General features: G+C 39.7%; 1 protein-coding gene across 2 annotated transcripts; it reads left to right on the top strand.

The window, feature by feature from the left end:
• The first annotated feature begins 214 nt into the window (after positions 1-214).
• Positions 215-16,167, top strand: LOC124114368 (regucalcin-like). 2 transcript variants are annotated; one of them, XM_046474908.2, is made up of 7 exons: positions 215-432; positions 8,414-8,506; positions 8,941-9,139; positions 9,732-9,914; positions 10,887-11,087; positions 13,296-13,448; positions 15,220-16,167. In XM_046474908.2, exons 3-7 carry the CDS (start codon positions 8,977-8,979, stop codon positions 15,429-15,431), a joined length of 912 nt encoding a protein of 303 aa, XP_046330864.2. In that variant the 5' UTR covers positions 215-432; positions 8,414-8,506; positions 8,941-8,976; the 3' UTR covers positions 15,432-16,167. The 2 variants fall into 2 exon arrangements, with proteins under 2 accessions (XP_046330864.2, XP_046330863.2); XM_046474907.2 differs by lacking the exon at positions 215-432 and having other exon boundaries at positions 8,367-8,506.
• Positions 16,168-23,463: the final 7,296 nt, after the last annotated feature.

Genomic DNA, 23,463 nt, shown 5'->3' with positions numbered 1-23,463 from the left:
GATAAGGAGGTCACCAGGTTAAAACGAGTGCTGTAAAGCTCGAGAAACCTGCTTGCTGATGTCGAATTTTTGTTGGACGTTTCAGTGGTCGGTCAAAGTTCGCGAAAGGTCGTTCTGACGTAACCCGTAATGGGATGTCCTCAGATCTTTGTTTAGCGATAACGAGGTCTAAGAACGGATTTGAATGAGATTGGATTTGTTTGGGATCACAGGGGTACTAAAATAACGGCGTTAAACAAATCTAGGCACCAGACAGAATACGCCCAAGGTATTCCGGAGCACGTGGATGGTAGCAACAGTAGACTGCAGACAGTAGACAATACACAGTATCTACTCGCATGAAGCATGTTTCGGAGGCTGTCCCAAGTTCCTCGTGTGTTTGAGACAAACACAACAATCCAACATCTTCCAAACAAGTGGCAATTTTAACAGGTTAGTGCTTTCTTCGTGGTTATTCGTTCACTAAAAAAGGGGAATCTTAATTGTTTTTACGGCCTTTGATGTCTGCTCCGACGTTACAAAGGATAAACGAAAAATATCCACAAAAGAGTGTCATGTATTCAATGTTTTTCTAAATGCCTATCAAAGTCTTCAGTAATTCTTAAATTTACAGACCCGTGAAGACCTGGGGTAGAATAGATCTTCAGCAACCCATGCTTGCCGTAAAAGGCGACTATGCTTGTCCTAAAAGGCGACTAACGAGATCGGGTGGTCAGGCTCGCTGACTTGGTTGATGCATGTCATCGATCCCAATTGCGTAGATCGATGTTCATGATGTGAATCGCTGGATTGTCTGGTCCAGACTCGATTATTTACCGACCGCCGCAATATAGCTTGAATATTGCTGAATGCAACGTAAAACAACAAACCAAACCTTAAATTTACAGGCTTAATTTATATTTATATAAGTGAAGCCAGTTGCAATCATGTACATATACGTGAAGCCAGTTGCAATCATGTACATATACGTGAAGCCAGTTGTAATCATGTACATATACGTGAAGCCAGTTGTAATCATGTACATATACGTGAAGCCAGTTGTAATCATGTACATATACGTGAAGCCAGTTGTAATCATGTACATATAAGTGAAGCCAGTTGTAATCATGTTTATATAAGTGAAGCCAGTTGTAATCATGTTTATATAAGTGAAGCCAGTTGCAATCATGTACATATACGTGAAGCCAGTTGCAATCATGTTTATATAAGTGAAGCCAGTTGTAATCATGTACATATACGTGAAGCCAGTTGCAATCACGTACATATAAGTGAAGCCAGTTGTAATCATGTTTATATAAGTGAAGCCAGTTGCAATCATGTACATATACGTGAAGCCAGTTGCAATCATGTTTATATAAGTGAAGCCAGTTGTAATCATGTACATATACGTGAAGCCAGTTGCAATCACGTACATATAAGTGAAGCCAGTTGTAATCATGTACATATACGTGAAGCCAGTTGTAATCATGTTTATATAAGTGAAGCCAGTTGTAATCATGTACATATACGTGAAGCCAGTTGCAATCATGTTTATATAAGTGAAGCCAGTTGTAATCATGTACATATAAGTGAAGCCAGTTGTAATCATGTACATATAAGTGAAGCCAGTTGTAATCATGTACATATAAGTGAAGCCAGTTGTAATCATGTACATATAAGTGAAGCCAGTTGTAATCATGTACATATACGTGAAGCCAGTTGTAATCATGTACATATACGTGAAGCCAGTTGCAATCATGTTTATATAAGTGAAGTCAGTTGTAATCATGTACATATAAGTGAAGCCAGTTGTAATCATGTACACATAAGTGAAGCCAGTTGTAATCATGTACATATAAGTGAAGCCAGTTGCAATCATGTACATATACGTGAAGCCAGTTGTAATCATGTTTATATAAGTGAAGCCAGTTGTAATCATGTACATATAAATGAAGCCAGTTGCAATCATGTACATATACGTGAAGCCAGTTGTAATCATGTTTATATAAGTGAAGCCAGTTGTAATCATGTTTATATAAGTGAAGCCAGTTGTAATCATGTTTATATAAGTGAAGCCAGTTGCAATCATGTACATATAAGTGAAGCCAGTTGTAATCATGTACATATACGTGAAGCCAGTTGTAATCATGTACATATAAGTGAAGCCAGTTGCAATCATGTTTATATAAGTGAAGCCAGTTGTAATCATGTACATATAAGTGAAGCCAGTTGTAATCATGTACATATACGTGAAGCCAGTTGTAATCATGTACATATAAGTGAAGCCAGTTGTAATCATGTACATATAAGTGAAGCCAGTTGTAATCACGTACATATAAGTGAAGCCAGTTGTAATCATGTTTATATAAGTGAAGCCAGTTGTAATCATGTACATATACGTGAAGCCAGTTGCAATCATGTTTATATAAGTGAAGCCAGTTGTAATCATGTACATATAAGTGAAGCCAGTTGTAATCATGTACATATACGTGAAGCCAGTTGCAATCATGTTTATATAAGTGAAGCCAGTTGCAATCATGTACATATAAGTGAAGCCAGTTGTAATCATGTACATATAAGTGAAGCCAGTTGTAATCATGTACATATAAGTGAAGCCAGTTGTAATCATGTACATATAAGTGAAGCCAGTTGTAATCATGTACATATACGTGAAGCCAGTTGTAATCATGTACATATACGTGAAGCCAGTTGTAATCATGTACATATACGTGAAGCCAGTTGTAATCATGTACATATAAGTGAAGCCAGTTGTAATCATGTACATATAAGTGAAGCCAGTTGCAATCATGTACATATACGTGAAGCCAGTTGTAATCATGTTTATATAAGTGAAGCCAGTTGTAATCATGTTTATATAAGTGAAGCCAGTTGTAATCATGTACATATAAGTGAAGCCAGTTGTAATCATGTACATATACGTGAAGCCAGTTGTAATCATGTACACATAAGTGAAGCCAGTTGTAATCATGTACACATAAGTGAAGCCAGTTGTAATCACGTACACATAAGTGAAGCCAGTTGTAATCATACACATATAAGTGAAGCCAGTTGTAATCATGTTTATATAAGTGAAGCCAGTTGTAATCATGTACATATACGTGAAGCCAGTTGTAATCATGTTTATATAAGTGAAGCCAGTTGTAATCATGTACATATAAGTGAAGCCAGTTGCAATCATGTACATATACGTGAAGCCAGTTGCAATCATGTTTATATAAGTGAAGCCAGTTGTAATCATGTACATATAAGTGAAGCCAGTTGTAATCATGTACATATAAGTGAAGCCAGTTGTAATCATGTACATATAAGTGAAGCCAGTTGCAATCATGTACATATACGTGAAGCCAGTTGTAATCATGTACATATAAGTGAAGCCAGTTGCAATCATGTTTATATAAGTGAAGCTAGTTGTAATCATGTACATATAAGTGAAGCCAGTTGTAATCATGTACATATAAGTGAAGCCAGTTGTAATCATGTACATATAAGTGAAGCCAGTTGTAATCATGTTTATATAAGTGAAGCCAGTTGTAATCATGTACATATACGTGAAGCCAGTTGCAATCATGTTTATATAAGTGAAGCCAGTTGTAATCATGTACATATAAGTGAAGCCAGTTGTAATCATGTACATATACGTGAAGCCAGTTGCAATCATGTTTATATAAGTGAAGCCAGTTGCAATCATGTTTATATAAGTGAAGCCAGTTGTAATCATGTACATATAAGTGAAGCCAGTTGCAATCATGTACATATAAGTGAAGCCAGTTGTAATCATGTACATATACGTGAAGCCAGTTGTAATCATGTACATATACGTGAAGCCAGTTGCAATCATGTTTATATAAGTGAAGCCAGTTGTAATCATGTACATATAAGTGAAGCCAGTTGTAATCATGTACATATACGTGAAGCCAGTTGCAATCATGTTTATATAAGTGAAGCCAGTTGCAATCATGTACATATAAGTGAAGCCAGTTGTAATCATGTACATATAAGTGAAGCCAGTTGTAATCATGTACATATAAGTGAAGCCAGTTGTAATCATGTACATATAAGTGAAGCCAGTTGTAATCATGTACATATACGTGAAGCCAGTTGCAATCATGTTTATATAAGTGAAGCCAGTTGTAATCATGTACATATAAGTGAAGCCAGTTGCAATCATGTACATATACGTGAAGCCAGTTGTAATCATGTACATATACGTGAAGCCAGTTGCAATCATGTTTATATAAGTGAAGCCAGTTGTAATCATGTACATATAAGTGAAGCCAGTTGTAATCATGTACATATAAGTGAAGCCAGTTGTAATCATGTTTATATAAGTGAAGCCAGTTGCAATCATGTTTATATAAGTGAAGCCAGTTGTAATCATGTACATATAAGTGAAGCCAGTTGCAATCATGTACATATAAGTGAAGCCAGTTGTAATCATGTACATATAAGTGAAGCCAGTTGTAATCATGTACATATAAGTGAAGCCAGTTGTAATCATGTACATATACGTGAAGCCAGTTGCAATCATGTACATATAAGTGAAGCCAGTTGCAATCATGTACATATACGTGAAGCCAGTTGTAATCATGTACATATAAGTGAAGCCAGTTGTAATCATGTACATATAAGTGAAGCCAGTTGTAATCATGTACATATAAGTGAAGCCAGTTATAATCATGTACATATACGTGAAGCCAGTTGCAATCATGTACATATACGTGAAGCCAGTTGTAATCATGTACATATAAGTGAAGCCAGTTGTAATCATGTACATATAAGTGAAGCCAGTTGTAATCATGTACATATAAGTGAAGCCAGTTATAATCATGTACATATACGTGAAGCCAGTTGCAATCATGTACATATACGTGAAGCCAGTTGTAATCATGTACATATAAGTGAAGCCAGTTGTAATCATGTACATATAAGTGAAGTCAGTTGTAATCATGTACATATACGTGAAGCCAGTTGTAATCATGTACATATAAGTGAAGCCAGTTGTAATCATGTACATATACGTGAAGCCAGTTGTAATCATGTACATATACGTGAAGCCAGTTGTAATCATGTACATATACGTGAAGCCAGTTGTAATCATGTACATATACGTGAAGCCAGTTGTAATCATGTACATATAAGTGAAGCCAGTTGTAATCATGTTTATATAAGTGAAGCCAGTTGTAATCATGTACATATAAGTGAAGCTAGTTGTAATCATGTAGATATACGTGAAGCCAGTTGTAATCATGTACATATAAGTGAAGCCAGTTGTAATCATGTACATATAAGTGAAGTCAGTTGTAATCATGTACATATACGTGAAGCCAGTTGTAATCATGTACATATATGTGAAGCCAGTTGTAATCATGTACATATACGTGAAGCCAGTTGTAATCATGTACATATACGTGAAGCCAGTTGTAATCATGTACATATACGTGAAGCCAGTTGTAATCATGTACATATACGTGAAGCCAGTTGTAATCATGTACATATAAGTGAAGCCAGTTGTAATCATGTACATATAAGTGAAGCCAGTTGTAATCATGTACATATAAGTGAAGCTAGTTGTAATCATGTACATATAAGTGAAGCCAGTTGTAATCATGTACATATAAGTGAAGCCAGTTGTAATCATGTACATATAATTGAAGCCAGTTGTAATCATGTACATATAAGTGAAGCCAGTTGCAATCATACACATATAGGTGAAGCCAGTTGTAATCACGTACACATAAGTGAAGCCAGTTGTAATCATACACATATAAGTGAAGCCAGTTGTAATCATGTACATATAAGTGAAGTCAGTTGTAATCATGTACATATAAGTGAAGCCAGTTGTAATCATGTACATATAAGTGAAGCCAGTTGTAATCATGTACATATACGTGAAGCCAGTTGTAATCATGTACATATAAGTGAAGTCAGTTGTAATCATGTACATATAAGTGAAGCCAGTTGTAATCATGTACATATAAGTGAAGCCAGTTGCAATCATACACATATAGGTGAAGCCAGTTGTAATCACGTACACATAAGTGAAGCCAGTTGTAATCATACACATATAAGTGAAGCCAGTTGTAATCATGTACATATAAGTGAAGCCAGTTGTAATCATGTACATATAAGTGAAGCCAGTTGCAATCACGTACATATAAGTGAAGCCAGTTGTAATCACGTACATATAGGTGAAGCCAGTTGTAATCACGTACATATAAGTGAAGCCAGTTGTAATCATACACATATAAGTGAAGCCAGTTGTAATCACGTACATATAAGTGAAGCCAGTTGTAATCATGTACATATAAGTGAAGCCAGTTGTAATCATGTTTATATAAGTGAAGCCAGTTGTAATCATGTACATATAAGTGAAGCCAGTTGTAATCAGGTACATATAAGTGAAGCCAGTTGTAATCATGTACATATACGTGAAGCCAGTTGTAATCATGTACATATATGTGAAGCCTGTTGTAATCATGTACATTTCTCGTTGCTTAAATAATCGAGTTTGTTTCTCTCGTAATTTCGATTATTTTTTTTTATTTCAAATTTATTTTAAAAACTCGAAATTTCGAATTTCTACTCGTTATTAATTAATTGCTTTGAGTTTTTTCACGTTACAGCGCTTGTCTCTAAAATCTGAATATTTGCTCAAATATTAAATGTAGAAAATTCGCGAAAATAATTGAAATAATGAGAATAAAGTCGAAATTACGCGAAAAAAATCGAATTTTCCCAATTGAGTAGATCGATGCTCATAATCACTGGATTGTCTGGTTATGTACATACCGCCGTCATATGGAGTCCGTGGTAGAATATAGTCTTCAGCAACCCATTCTTGTCGTAAGAGGCGACTAACGGGATCGGGTGGTCAGGCTCGCTGACTTGGTTGATGCATGTCACCGTATCCCAGTTACGTAGATCGATGCTCATGATGTCAATCACTGGATTGGCTGGTCCAGACTCGATTATTTACAGACCGCCGTCATACAGCTGGAATATTGCTGAGTCCGGCGTTAAACAACAAACAAACAAAAACAAAATCTTATATATCCCATAATCCTATTTTTATAGATATGTGGGTTATTTTGAGAATATGAACTATAATCCTAACTCTGGTTGATATTCTTATATCATTTTTTAAATGTCAGTTATAGTGAGTGTTTTTTAACAATATTCAATATATGACGACGGGGCACATAAAAAGATGTGTTTCACGCAATCATTGTACCCATGTGGGGAATCGAACCCGAATATAGAACCCGGGGTGACGAACGAACGCTTCAACTACTAGGCACCCAACCTCCCCGGTCAGGTTATAATTTGATAGAGTAAAATAACTAGCTAAAATTATTAGTGATTGTCCCTAGGAGTTTATCTTACACAACCTCCCTGATTGTACCAACGAAGGGGCTAACGTAGCAAACATTCTCCCCAGAGTGTTATGTGAGATCACATCAGTAAAAGTATGCGCATTGCTACTTGAGATTAATCACGAGCCTTTGTGTGCTTAACCATAATCACCGGCTGATCAAGGTGTTATGTGAATATGTTTAGAGTTCTCCAACTGGTTATAACTGTTGCTGGTTATTTTACTGTCCTTTCTTTGCAGGTTGTAATATTAAGAGTGAGTGAGTGAGTGAGGTTTTACGGAGATGGGCGGATTTGTCGATATTGATTTTTTGTTTGTTTAAAACCTTTTTCCTTGGGACTGTTAACTTGAACTTGATACTTATACAAAATCCACCCCCCCCAAAAAAAAGAAGAAGAAGAAGTTAACTACGGCCTTGCCTCCCTAAGTACTTATCAGCACCTGTATAAGGTGTTTTTGTCAAATTAGTTGTAAAGAGATGGCCATGTACGACGCTCTTCGATCAGCCGACAGATCCCCCTTGAAATTCCGGGTTACAGTTGTTTTTTCAGCAACCCGTGCTTGTCCCAAGAGGCGACCAACGGGATCTGGTGGTCGGGCTCGCTGACATGGTGGATGCATGTCGTCGTATTCCAACTGAGCAGATCGATGCCTATGATGTTAAGCATCGGACTGTCCTGCACAGGATCTTTTATTTACAGACCGCCATCATGTGGCTGGAATATTGATGGGTGAAGCGTTAAACAACAAACGAACAAACACACAAACACATTCGTGATAGAAGACAACGATAAGATTATCATAAGATACGGTAAAATAAGTGCAGCTGTGCCCATCTCGTGGATGACATGCTGTTTCAAAAAACGTAGCATTGTTCGGGATTATCTAATCACACTGGTGGGCAGAGAACTGTTGTCATGCATAACACTGCAAGCATGTCCCATATATGGCTGTATGGCCTTCACTTCAACATGATAACGGCACATGGGACAAACGCGAATAACATACGATTATAGTCTGATCTGTGTTATCATTCTCAAGGCCAAGGGCTTAGACCAGGATAGCGTTTGACAAGTGAAAGCACCGAGTCACGCCATCAGCGTCAAGGACAAATCCGACATTTTGACGCGCTAGGTGAGTATGCTGCCTGTTACAGCTTCAATGTGCAAGTTTAGAGACATTTTACACTGATTTTAACCTGTCTTTGTTATGAATCCGTGTACGAGTGAGTTTGGTTCAACGCAACTTTGAACAGTATAAAAATCAGTTAAATTTCGGTCACGGTAATTATAACACGCTGTAGCTTGTCGACCGAAGCGACTATAGGATCAGGTAGTCAGGCTCGTTGACTGAATATGTCTGGAATACTGCTGCCTGAGACGTAATTCAACAAACAAACGAACACACGCACAGGGGATCCATAGGGTTTGCAGAATGGTCTGTCCATGTCAAATTTAAGCTGTTATGCATCGATAATAGAAACATACATTTGTATTGTCACCATAATGTTACTATCAGTATCTGACGCCCTATGTTATGAGATCACCAGTGGTTCGCTTTGCATGTAGACAAGGAAGTGCTTCTGTACGTCTGACCGACCCAGGATGTCCTACAAGGTTGAAACGGTTCTAAAGGACGCTGCGTCCACCATCGGCGAAAGTCCACACTGGGACGACGCCACGCAGACGTTGCTCTACGTTGATATTCTCAAGGGAGACGTTCACAGATACGACCCCGTCACTGGCAAAGTCGACTTCATCCATCTAGGTGAGCTGGTACAGTTGATAGATACATCACACGTATTCTCAAGAAGTCGCGAAAACAACATCTATACATTAACATAGGAATATCAACATTAAACAGTATCAGTCATACATAAACATAGGAATATCAACATTAAACAGTATCAGTCAGACATTGACAGAGTATCAACATTGAACAGTATGACATTGCTATAAAATGCCACAACACTACAACACTACCAACCACACATACAAAACAATGTCTGCATGTCTCTCTCATACACATAGACCCTCAACCACCCAACCACACCTCCCCCCCCCCCCCCCCCCCCCCCCCCCACACACACACACACACACGAGAGTACAACATATTCAAAACACACACACACACACACACACACACACACACACACACACACACACACACACACACACACACACACACACACACACACATATCTCTCGTCATCATTACCAAAAGCAATAACCCTTGTTATTCCAACGTCTGTATATATCTGTACTTGTCGAACGTTAGACATGATTCATATACAAAAATAATAGTTCTTGGCTTAAATACATATTTAGTAACTGTATTGTATCAATTCCTCTTGTTTCAGTCGGCGATAATGTGGGGTTCGTTGTTCCTCGCGGCAAGGGGGGACTGGTAGCAGGGCTCGGCCAGGCGTTTGTATCAGTGGACTGGGAGACGAAGGCGGTGACTAAACTGGCGGAGGTAGATCCTGGAACGAACAACAAGCTGAACGACGGGAAGTGTGACGCTAGAGGGAGGCTGTGGGCAGGTCAGTGGATCCTGATCAGTAGAGTAGATCAGGCCTACCCTCGCGATTGTTATACACAGACCTCAAACATGGGCTGCATAGTTTTTGTCTGTGTGATGGGGCCCGTATCTTCTTATGGACGGACCGCCTCCGACGCCTCGTGGATATTGTGTCAGCTCGGAGGGGGGAAGGTCGCAAGATGTTAAAAGATGGTAGTTGTTGTTACCCTGCCTGGCTCTCGGCATTAAAGGGATAAAACAAAGACTGGTCGGCTCGGAATCAGTATACTTTGTCTGATTCGGGTATTCATGTTTAAACTGCGGAATGGTTTCTCAGTGGGCCAGCACTACAAAACCGGCATTATATATATTATTATATATTAAAACCTCTATATATGTGCACGTTAAACGTCACTAAACCTCACCCCACCTCATGGATGTATAATGTGTTCATATCTATATATGGGGGCCCGGGTGGACCAGTTGTCTAAGGCGCCGCGATTCGCTGTGCAGAGTTGCGTCCCTTGGGCACGCCAGAAACCTATGATTGTTGGTTCGAATCCCGGTTTGCCCCGATTACGTTTCTAGGTTTGTCAGCACCATACCCGTGCTCGTGGGTTGCACCGAAGTGGTAAACGAATGAGACCTGCGTCACTTCGGGCTTTCCTCCCACATTAAGCTGACACGCCGTGATATAACTGGAATAATGTTAAAAGCGGCGTTAAACTCAACTCACTAACTCACTCATATCCATATATGGCTGAACTATTGTTGATGTTAAGTATTAACACTCCCACCCAGCCACGTCAGCGGGGCCCTCATAATTCTGTGAAGAACGTACAGAAGTACTGATGACTTAAGATGGTACCCCTAGATTCAATAGATGGGTTGACACTCAGTTATTCAATGTCAAAGTGGGTCCACGAGATTGGCCATAGAGTTTCTACTATACTGGGGAAAGGATGTTTTATGAATGTAGTATCTATCGCTTCAGGTACAATCGACAGACAGCTGGCGCCCAACAAGGGTAAGCTGTACTGCATGGACACTAACGGAAGTGTCACCAAGAAGGAGGAGAACCTGACCATTTCTAATGGCATGGCGTGGTCCCCGGACAACAAGACCATGTACTTCATCGACACAACACCTCGCGAAGTATACGCCTACGACTACGACAACGATACGGGAAACATATGTGAGTATCGCGACATCCAAATATATATACGGGCAGTCAAAATACATCTTCCCGAGGCAAGTGAGTTAACTGACTATAAAAGTCTAGTTTCCATCATTGCCGAACTAGGCTGGTATTATGGAGTTACATTTTGGCTGGACTAACGAGTCTATGCATAGTCCAATCAAAATCGAACACCGAAATCGGAACCCGGTTCGTATAGTGTCATGCCGATTTCGTTCGACTGCAGGATTTACAAAGCATGTGCACCGCTAACTCGTTGTCAACAGATATTTTCTAAATCTTTTCATGTTTTTAATCAAGGTGCTCACGTGATTTGATGCACTTCGCTATGTAAGACTCGTTTTATCACAATATAGATCTTGATTATCGATCAGATCGTCTTGACTGGGCGCCACCGTTTTGTTTGAAACAAATGCAAGTGATACGAGAGGTTGAATCTGATTAGTCAATAGGAGAGGCATAGAAAAGACATAACACGTAATAGCCACTGGTGGCGCTACGATCGAGCCCAGGAATTCCAGCCTAGATCGGCAAGGGTGGAAACTGGAAACTTTTAAAGTCAGTTAACTCTCTTGCCTCGGGAAGATGTCAAAATATGACCAAACGGTAAACATCATTAACACGACATAACGTCTTTTTAACGTCAATTGGTATCTCGCGGGCAGGGGATCGAACTCCCGACCCTCTGATCTCCGGGCAGACGCTCTATCCATCAGACCACGGAGGGGTATGGTCACCGTGTGTCACATATACATTCCGTGCATTAGTACTAAGACATGCGCACAAATAGCACATTTCAGACACATCACACACACAGGACTTCGATCACAGTATAAAACACCTGACACCATCTACATTGCATAACTCATGGTACACGCTGTGACTCAGGGCACGCTGCACGGCAAGAAAACGTGCAACCAGAATCTACACGACTTGACCCTCATTCTCTGTCAATAAGCGTCGAGATGTCACCTTGACATTTGTAACTGTTGGCTGAAATACGTATGAGGATCACTCGACAATGTTCCTTAGCCTGTCCTTTGTTACAAGATCATCATAGGTAACATCACACCACCACAGGTATTAAAGGTAACATCATACTGACACAGGTATTAAAGGTAACATCATACTGACACAGGTATTAAAGGTAACATCATACTGACACAGGTATTAAAGGTAACATCCTACAGTCACAGATCAATATAGGTAACATCATAGGTAATATATGTAACATCCTACTGACACAAGCAATATAGGTAAAATCATAGGTAATATATGTAACATCCTACTGACACAGGCAATACAGGTAATATCATACTGACACAGGCAATACAGGTAATATCATACTGACACAAGCAATATAGGTAACATCATACTGACACAGGCAATATAGGTCACATCTTACCGACACAGGTATTAAAGGTAACATCTTACCGACACAGGTATTAAAGGTAACATCATACCGACACAGGCAATATAGGTAACATCATACTGACACAGGCAATATAGTTAACATCATACTGACACAGGCAATATAGGTAACATCATACTGACACAGGCAATATAGGTAACATCACACTGACACAGGCAATATAGGTAACATCATACCGACACAGGCAATATAGGTAACATCATACTGACACAGGCAATATAGGTCACATCTTACCGCCACAGGTATTAAAGGTAACATCATACCGACACAGGTATTAAAGGTAACATCATACCGACACAGGGCAATATAGGTAACATCATACTTACACAGACAATATAGGTAACATCATACCGACACAGGCAATATAGGTAACATCATACTGACACAAGCAATACAGGTAACATCATACCGACACAGGCAATACAGGTAACATCATACTGACACAGGCAATACAGGTAACATCATACCAACACAGGCAATAAAGGTAACATCATACTGACACAGGCAATATAGGTACATGTAACATCATACCAACACAGGGCAATATAGTTAACATCATACTGTCATAGGGCAATATTGTTAACATCCTACTGTCACAGGGCAATATAGTTAACATCCTACTGTCATAGGGTAATGTAGGTAATACTCTGGAGGTCTGTCAAATATATTAAATAAATACAATGAATATGAAGATAAATACATGTATGGTAATGGCGATGACTCGTAATGTACTAACACCAGTGCTTTTAGTCAATGTATGGTCTGTATTTCAGCCAGTCGTCGAGTTGTGGTTAATTTCAAAGACATCCCCGAACTGAGCGGCGAGAACGTCATAGGCCCTGACGGCATGACGACTGACACAGACGGAAATCTGTGGGTGGCCTGCCTCAATGGCGGATGTGTGGCTAAAATTGAACCAAATTCAGGTGAGCTACATCAGCGACTGAAAAACACTCGGTGACTGAGTGGGTTAGATCGCTGAATTTGTGGGCTGGCGATTAGGTGCCTCACTCTGAGAGTGTGGGTTCGAATCCCGGATTGGTACTGGCACTTTTACGTTACTAAGAAAGTGTCATCCAAAATATAACATTTGTTACATGTGACCACTTTCTGAAAGGACTACGATCATGGGAGCCTTGCCAATGTACACTTGTCAGAGGGGTACACAATGTACGTGATCTGGACTACCAGTTGTCGGACTTCCATTTTTGTGAAAGCCTCGTTGTCTGAGTGGGTTAGATCGCTGACTTTGTGTGCTGGCAAGTAGGTGCCTCACACTGAGATTGTGGGTTCGAATCTCGGATGGGGCTTGTACTTTACTGAGAAAGTGTAATCCCAAATACAAAATATTTGTAACAATAAAAGAATTAGGGAATTACGTCATGTATCTTTCCATTTCAGTTTTCCACAAGTTAATTATGTCAAAATATGTACGTATAGAATACATTCTGTTTTACGAATGGGGCTAGGCCACCTGTGGAAATAATAGTGTCGAATTTGCTGAAATGTTATGAGCCTTACTATGATGGATGCGTTGATGGATGCGCTATATTTCAACATAATAATAATAGAAGTCTTTGAGGATCCCAGAAAACTGAAACCATCACTTTGTAAGCAGGTGGGACAGATTTCGCCTGCTTTGGAGGATAAGACGTTAGATGTGTCCACAGATTTGACTGCTGTTCACTCTCAGGCTGATTGTGGTAAACCCAAGATATATCCATGGTTACAACTCGCTCAACGGAATGAGCAGAATCTGCTTAAGAACGGCGTAAAATCTCACGACAGATGATTAACCGGGAATCAGAAGCCTTGGAACCCGCGTGCTGTAACCTCTGCCCAGCTTTCTGTAGAATGTTCTCAACTCTCTCATGTGAGATGTCTATTGTGTTGGCTATGTGACGTGTGGTGAGTCGTCGATCACCCATACTCCCTTCATGTATTGTATCATCATTTTCCCCGGTGGTGGTAGGTCAAGGTCTTCTTGATTTTGGATCATCTTCGAGGCTCTCTCTTTCCCCCGTGAACTCCCTGCCCACCTCTTAACAGTGGCAAAGGAAGGAGCGTCATCCCTTAAAGTTGCCACCTCTCTGCATTGATATATGTTTGAGTTACTTGGAGTTCAGTTCTAGATACTTGATGACAGCAAGTGTTGTCTATTTTAATCAACAGAGAATACCTAGTCACTTTGATGCCTTCAGACATGCTCCCTGGTTGTGTATTTGGTTCAAATGGACAGTATTGTATTGTACATTCAAACTGTACTAGGGGCAGTCGGGTAGCCTAGTGGTTAAAGCGCTCACTCGTCACGCCGAATACCCGGGTTCGATTCCCGACATGGGTACAATGTGTGAAGCCCATTTCTGGTGTCCCCCAACCGTGATATTGCACTCACTCACTCAAACTGTACTATAATACTATACCTCTTTCAAAGTTAGACTCACACCCTCGAACTTTGAAAACATGATTATGGGAACGAAACATACTTTATTATTTATTATTTATTTGTTTTGTAACGAGGAGAATCATATAGTGGTATTGAATCAAACATGTCATGCAATGGTCGGATAGTGTCTCCAGTCCAAAAGGAATGTGAACTTTATGAATTTAATTACTCTGTGAGAAGAAAAAAACTGTATGATATTGTTTCTTTATCCTATGGTGAACTTAAGCTGTACAATGGCATTTGTTCTTCAGGAAAGCTGTTGCAGACAGTGGACATACCCGACGCAACTAGAATCACCTCTGTGTGTTGGGGCGGAAAGAACCTTGACGAGCTCTATGTCACAAGTCTGAAAATGCATCCTACAAGCGCCAGATTTCCACTGATCGACTCCCAGGATGGTTCGTTGTTCAGAGTTACCGGCCTTGGATCACGTGGTGCACCTGCAGAAGTGTTTCGCGGGTGAAACTTTCAGAGGAATCCTGACCACCAATCTTCCGAGATGATGAAATAAACAGTAAAAGTTTCCAGCCATTTCCCGTGGATCTGTAGTGTTAGGTATGCAGGGTTAATCAGATGCAGCTGCAATATGTGTTAAATGAACCATTGGATGACAAAAGTCAATACTATAGTTCCGTTGGGTTAAAATGTGTCACCAGGTTCTATCTGTGTACTTATACCTGGTGCAGTAGTATCTAGCGATGGTTCGGGGTAACCTTTGGGAATACATATATAAACGAAACATAGATCAAGGTCAAGATCAAGGTTCTTTATTCAGTATTTTGAGCCATGTGGCCTAGAGTACAATTACAATTACAATAATTGCAGCGTCACGTGATGTCTGGAAAATAAATACAAGTAGTCTTATTTCTCATTAAATACATGATTTAAGTATAAGGCCAAAGCCTTTACAATGTTGATATTTTTGGAGTTGAGTAGATTACAGAAACTGTGATTATCATGATGGACATTGGATAACCAAGGCAAATAGTGGTTTCTGACAGAAGAATATTTTGAACATATAAACAAAACATGAAATTCATCCTCTAATTGCCTCCCTTTACAGTGGATACATAGATATAGACTCAAGTCTTCATTTGTATGTTTTGACTTTCGTAGCATGTAAACATAGACACAGTATCATACAATAACGGAGTAGCTGTGCTTCATATAAATTTCAATAAAAATATATGTATCTCTTCGACTTTAAGGTCGTCCTTCACAATTTTCACGTGCCCTGTTTCTGCATGGCGAACGATTTGGATATTTGCGTGTTCGTTTTGAGCATGATACTCACACACGATTGTTTAGCTATCAGGAGCCGATTTCTGGTGTCCCCCGCCGTGAAATTGCTGGAATATTGCTAAAAGCGGCGTAAAACCATACTCACTCACTCACTCATTAGCCATGAGGGGTTCCTACAAACTATTTTGTTTGTTAAACCGTAAATAACGCTTACGGAGTGCCACGGCTTGATGAAAATCAACGTCTGTGCGGTCTGGGTGTCCTGCAGACAGGAATGGCGCACAACAAAGTTGCCAGATATTTTAATGTTCATCGAAGCACAATCTCTTTGAACACGTTATGTACAACAGAGCAACACTTATGACTTGCCACGGGTCGGCCGTCGACATGGAACGTCACGTCAACAAGTGGACCATATTCGGTTGGTGCACCTACGGAATCGATACCAAACTGCCACTTTAACAGCGAGGAAAATCCCTGGGTTGAGGCGAATTAGTGGCAGAACCGTACACAACTAGTTGAGACAGCTCAACATCCGGAGCCGGCGTCCTCCGATAGGCCCAATTTCGCTTCCACGTCACCGTCAGGCACGTATAGCTTGGTGTAGAGAACAAGATCTTAGGTTCAGAAGAATAGGTCAGTATACTATTCCAAGGTGAGTCCAGGTTTCATCTGGATTCCTCTGATGGTCGCTTCTCCAAACCTCTCCCCATAGACCATGTCTGGGGTGAGATTGACCGACGCATACGACAGGATCACAATCAGTCGGTAAAGTTAACTCAGGTGCCTCGTCTGTATCAACGCAAATAGTGGCCACACCCGATATTGACATTGTTAGCCATTCCTCTTTAGGGCGTGTCCCTCTGCCTTCTGTACCAGGTATGGACTTTGTCAATGAATTCGTTATGATAAAACATTAATCAGACGACTGATCAAATATCATGGTGTTATTTTCTATAACATAACATTTACACATCTTCATATGAAGCACTGTTACTTTTTTTCCGTTAGTATACAAGGACAATACAGTAGTGTGCTGTAAAAATATGTTCACCCATATCGGGCTCTACACACATTCCTCTTAGGAATTCTGTTGGCCATATGACATCTTTGGATTGTCATTGTGAGAATATACTAGAACCTTAATCACATTGGGAAGAATTATACTTATCATTACGAATTGCTGAAATCGCTAATTAATCATCGGCGAGTAGCTGCATACAGTAAACTACGGTTATAACGAACTCATAGGGACTACTAATTTTAGTTCGTTATAACCGTAGTTCGTTATAAGCATATATACAGCATAACTACAGCAAATAGTCGGGACTAAAAATTAAGTTCGTTATATCCGTCAGTTCGTTATAAGGGTGTTCGTTATAACCGTAGTTCACTGTATTTCCAACGGCTGCAGAGATAAACTTGCTTAACGATATACAATTACTGCTTTAAATATAAACAAAACATGATGAATCACATGTCTAGATTACATCAATCTCTTTAAAATCGGATACAAGTTCTCGCTACCGATGAGGACATCCTAGTACAGGTTACGTCAGAACGACCTTTCGCGAACTTTGCCCGACCAATGAAATTACTAACAGGAAGTCTTCAGCATTGTGGGACTAGTTTTAATTTGGCGAGTTCCATGCGAGACTATGCTTTAAAATGCATTTTGAATGTTAAAATTTATAGAGGTTGATGATTAGAAAACATTTCCGCTAACAATGTAACATAACAATAGGAATATTTCCTTTTTTCATTACGTGTTTGAATCGTTATCTATCGTGTAGTTGTCCGATTTTCAATCACAAACGTTAATACTACCTAATTTTGATTATCCGACATACTCCGAGTCGTTTATCCAACATAATCATATGTAACCAACAATGTCGGATTAATGGGACTTGACCCTAACACGTACCCTGTACAATGCTTGAGTAATATATATGAATGTATGTTATGAGACCCATATGGGCCAAGAAATAACAACTCATACACGCATACAGTGAAACATCGTAAATTCGGCCTCCTGTAATTGCATATGTTGTAAAAGACGATGCGACTTATATCGACACTAAGACGAATATTGACATTGAGATTAAGTTAGACACTATGATTAATATCGACACTATGATTAATATCGACACTATGACTAATATCGACACTATGACTAATATCGACACTTTGACTAATATCGACACTAAGACTTTTTTGTGACCATGCTAAGACTAATATCGACAATAAGACAATTATCCACACTGTGACTAATATCAACACTGTGACAAAGAATCCCTATCGACACAGATAATATCGACTCCAGGACTATGGACTCTAAGTCTAATATCGACACTGAGACTAAGACTAATATCGACACTGAGACTAAGACTAATATCGACACTAGGACCATGGACTCTAAGACTAATATCGACACTAAGACTAAGACTAACATCGACACTAAGACTAAGACTAATATCAACACTCTGCTTGCCTCTAACTACAACCCGGGTGATCTGCTTAGTTTCCGATGATTTCGTGTAAACAAGGTGGGACTGTTCATTGCTTATGTATCAAAACTGTAACGAAAAACCATCGTCCTACTATCTGAAGATGGCAAATGTAAAATTGTCTGCATGGTGAAGCCTATTTCATATTATACGATCGTACAACAACTCTAAAAAAATGTTGCTTTATGTGTGCTTTTGCACGGACGTTTTCCTGTCTCAAGTGACCTTGATAAAACCCGTGTACGACACCAGTGTAATGCAATAGCCGGATGAACTGGTGGGAATGCGGGCGATATGCTCTCTGATGTGTGTTTACGTTAATGCTTATAGACAAGGTCAGGACAAACCGCAGTTTCAGCAAGTTTTAATAAGGGTATATAAACAACACGGAATTTGTCTTATATGTGGGTCTATGAAGTGGTTGAATCCAGCAATAACTAGTTGCCCTGACAACAATCTCCAGGGACGCTGTCTCAGGTTCAGTGAACTGAACTGAACCTTTCAAACCCCATAGCAGTATGGTAAGCGTATACAGATATATATATCTTCTTTAGTAAATAATATGACATATTTTGTTTCCACGAAAATTGTCTGATCAGGACATGCTTACCCTTTTCGCGAACATCTGGTTTGAACACTGATTTTCAGTGATCCATTTATATACTTGTCATCATTGCTTTGCCTTATATGATCTTGGAATTTGTTTCCGCAGATGTTCAATAATGATTATTGTTGGTGTATTTACACACATTCACGTGTACAAACCGAATTCCTATCATACACTATATTCATGAACACAGTATATACACGACGTTTTAACAACTGACTATCATACCACATGTTCATGAACACAGTATATACACGACGTTTTAACAACTGACTATCATACACTATATTCATGTACACAGCATATACACGACGTTTTAACAACTGACTATTTGAAACACAATTAAAGTCAACAGTACCTGGAAAGATATAAAAGTGGTGCGCTGTAGCTCACCTGGATATGTAGCTAACAAAGAGAGACACTTATACAGATATGCTATCAGCATTGATATGCACATGTTTTCTACCATACATACTGAGGACTAAGGAAACATTCTAAAATCCTAATGATTTGAACAAATAATTTCACGATAAAGAGAAACATGCAAAGTTATGCTTCCTCAGTCTGGCAGTTTCAAATTTCAGATTTTTACAGAGCCAAATATGCATTTTGTGAGAATTTAAGAGCAAAGTCGAATCAAGGTAACATAACAAATAATGTGAAAAATGGAACACGTGAGTTGAGTCTCACTACTGACTTAACGCAATACCCTTTTTATTACGCTGACCAATGGCTATAAGTCGGTTTTCATTAAGGATTCTCGGGGAGGCCATGATGAAAGGCATATTTAAAATCTTAAACAAATTGAGTTGCCATGGGTCGTTGGAACAAGCCTGTGAAATGTCAGCTTCACTGCATTAGTGGTTTCCGGGGAGAGGATGTTTACAAAGAAATGCATTGTGGGAGAATTGAAGCGCACTGTCCAAACGCGAAGGTCAAATAAATCTCAAAACGTACTATTTTTACAAGCAATTGAACGTATGTGCTGTGTCCGACATCTAACTGAACATGCACAAATTAATGTACTGGCCACAAATCTTGAAAAAGTTGACTTGTCCTCATTTGTGGAAAGAAGCATGTGAAGTTTCATCGTCGTCAGTTTGAGGAGATGCCTACGACAGATAACGAATATTTTGTTTCGTATTTTCGAGTATCTTGCTGGCAGCCATATTTGATTTCCAAATTGAGATACGAACGAACTTCGAACTACATACACTCACGAACAATAGACACTACACGAAGCAAGATATGACGATCAGTTGAGACATGATAGTTGCAATTGCCAAATTCCTCATTTTCCATTATCATAAATTATTCAATGGTAAGTTAAATGAAGCCTATTTGGGCACAATCCTGAAGGTTGGGTAAGTTGTCCGGTATTCGATCATTCAAGAATACATTTAGTAAACCGTTTAATGTCGTGCGTTCCCACAACGGGCATGAATGCAGGCTCCAACTCGACGGCGAGCGGAGGACATGAGAGGTCGAATGACTTGAGGTAGACTGCGGCCCCAAACAATGACGCTACTGACATCCCAAATGCAGCAACACTCCACGTCGACGGTGAATACGAACTCTACGGTCAGGACTTACGAGCTTGAATCGACTTTCGTCTGAAAAGAATACCCGTTCCCAGTTTCTGTTCTACCATTGTGTGACGGTCCGTGTCCACCTCAATCTTTGACGTCGTTCAGGCGTCAATGTTATTCCGCTGTACGGTCTGAAGGCATGAATACCATGCTGTCGTAGTTGCATCGATACCGTTCTAATCCTAAATGCAATCAAGGAAGGTGAGGTGAGGTGAAATTGGGTTTAACGTCGCGTCCAAGATTATTGCACTTATATAGCGACGTGCATGCACGTGTGTGTCTGTGGCTGCTTGTACTAGTCCGGACTGATGCCGATTTATAGTGCTAGCTCACTGAGATACCATGCCGCAGTTTAACATGAATACCCCACTCAGACACAGTATACTGACTCCGAGCCGACCAGTCCTTGTTTTAGCCCCTTAATGTCGAGCGCCAGACAGGGTAACAACAAGTACCATCTTTTAACGTCTTTTGGTATGACGCCGCCGGGGATCGACCCCCGGACCTTCCGCTCTCCGGGCGGACGCTCTACCACAAGACCACGGAGGCGGCCAATCAAGGAAGGACTTAATATATATTCACAAAAGTATTTGAGACAAATGGAATTAATACCATGTGGATTCTCAAAACCTTCAAAGGACTGCTTGACGTTTTGATTTATCAGAAAAGAACCAAGTTTAGTTCTGTCCAAACATTTGATTTTTCAACTTTGTACACAACTATCCCACATGACAAACTTGGGAATACTTTATTCCATGATCCATGGGACTTTTGTTAAAAAACTGTGACGTTATGCATGGATACAGTTACGTATTTATTTTCTGAAATTCAAGGGGGCGGTCGGGTAGCCTAGTGGTTAAAGCGTTCGCTCGTCGCGCCGAAGACCCGGGTTCGATTCCCGACATGGGTACAATGTGTGAAGCCCATTTCTGGTGTCTTCTGTCGTGATATTGCTGGAATATTGCTAAAAGCATCGTAAAACCATACTCGCTCACTCGCTCTGAAATTCAGGGCAATTTGTCAAAATGAAAGCCTGAAATTTACTGTGAAGACAGCATGTGAAATGCTTGACTTTCTCTTTGATAACAACTATGTAATATTTGGGGGTAAGACATTTAGGCATGCCATAGGCACCAAGTGTGTTCCCCTTCATGCTGATCTGTTTCTTTATGCATATGAATCGGAATTTCTGCTCGGATTGACAAATACAAGGTAATTTGTCCAAGAAGAGTTTAACTTAAGCTCAAGGTATATCGATGATCTGGTCTTTACAAAACCATCAAATAGCCAATTACCTTCCACAATTTACCCACCATAACTGGAAATAAAGGAGACCAGTGAGACCGCCTCATCTGTTTCATGTTGAGATCTATGCATAAAGATTGAGAGTAACAAAACACTCTCCACAAGACTGTATGACAAGAGGGATGACTTCAACTTTCCAATGGTCAACTTTACCTTAATGTCGCCTTTGGTGTTAACATATCACAACTTTTGAGGTGCAATCAAGCATCCTTTTTCTACCAAGATTTCAAAGAGCTTCATACATCTCTTTGATCAATGTTACAACATACAAGACCTCAGTAAGGCTTTCAAAAACTTTGATGGTAGACATATGGATACATTTCCAAATTTGACGCATCAGTGACCAAAATGCTATCTTATGCTATTCCCTATTTTTATGGGTGAACAATTGACTTGCCTTCGCATGTGTTTATGACGAGTGCCACCGTTAGGGCAGGATACGCTCACCTGTTTATAAACACCTAGTATCATCAGTATTTGATAGTGATTCATGAACACATGCTCATCATATGGTCGGAATCGAAAAATCGATCCTGTTTTGGGCAGAGATTTCTTATGACTATGGAAAGTATTTTGTCACTTATATTTATTCGAATTACAGGATGTCCAAGGGCAGTTGCTAAAGATTTCAAAGTTATTTTTCTAATCAAAGATGGCTACTTGGAGGCAATTTTGAAATTATAATGTTGATGCCTTAAACATACTTGAATCTCCTTATTACTTTGTAACATCGGCAGCAAGTTGCTGAAGCGTCATGATGTGACTGCCGTTGACACGTGTAAACAGAAAAATGGTTAACACGGATTAAGACTGTATAGGTTAATCTAATGCTAGAGCTATGGGTTATGTGAGTGTTAGCAAATAATTAAACTCAGCAGGGTTAGCAACATGGCTTGGCCGGTGGATTGTTATTATTTGTTACAATATGGTTATCGACGTTGAAACGTTTCACGAAACCAAAGATGACCAGATAACATGTAATATTCATAACATGATGTTTGGTTTTCGAAAATACATTTTGTTGGTTGTCTCGAACCCCAGATAACTCGGACCTTCCCAAGTGCCCCACGAGTTCGACACAACGAGGTTCGACTGTAGTAACAAACCTCTGCACAAAATGTAGGATGAATCCATCTGGCCATTAAAGAGGAGACGTCTAAATTTGTTATAGTCAATGCACGACGCAGACGATGACGGGCGACTTGCCACGACATAAACTCACATGGCTTTTCAGGTAAGGTGAGC

This window comes from Haliotis rufescens, unplaced genomic scaffold (genome assembly GCF_023055435.1).
Source record: "Haliotis rufescens isolate VD_foot unplaced genomic scaffold, xgHalRufe1.0.p SCAF_2, whole genome shotgun sequence".
Taxonomy (NCBI): domain Eukaryota; kingdom Metazoa; phylum Mollusca; class Gastropoda; order Lepetellida; family Haliotidae; genus Haliotis; species Haliotis rufescens.
This window is presented reverse-complemented; position numbering and strand designations above follow the sequence as displayed.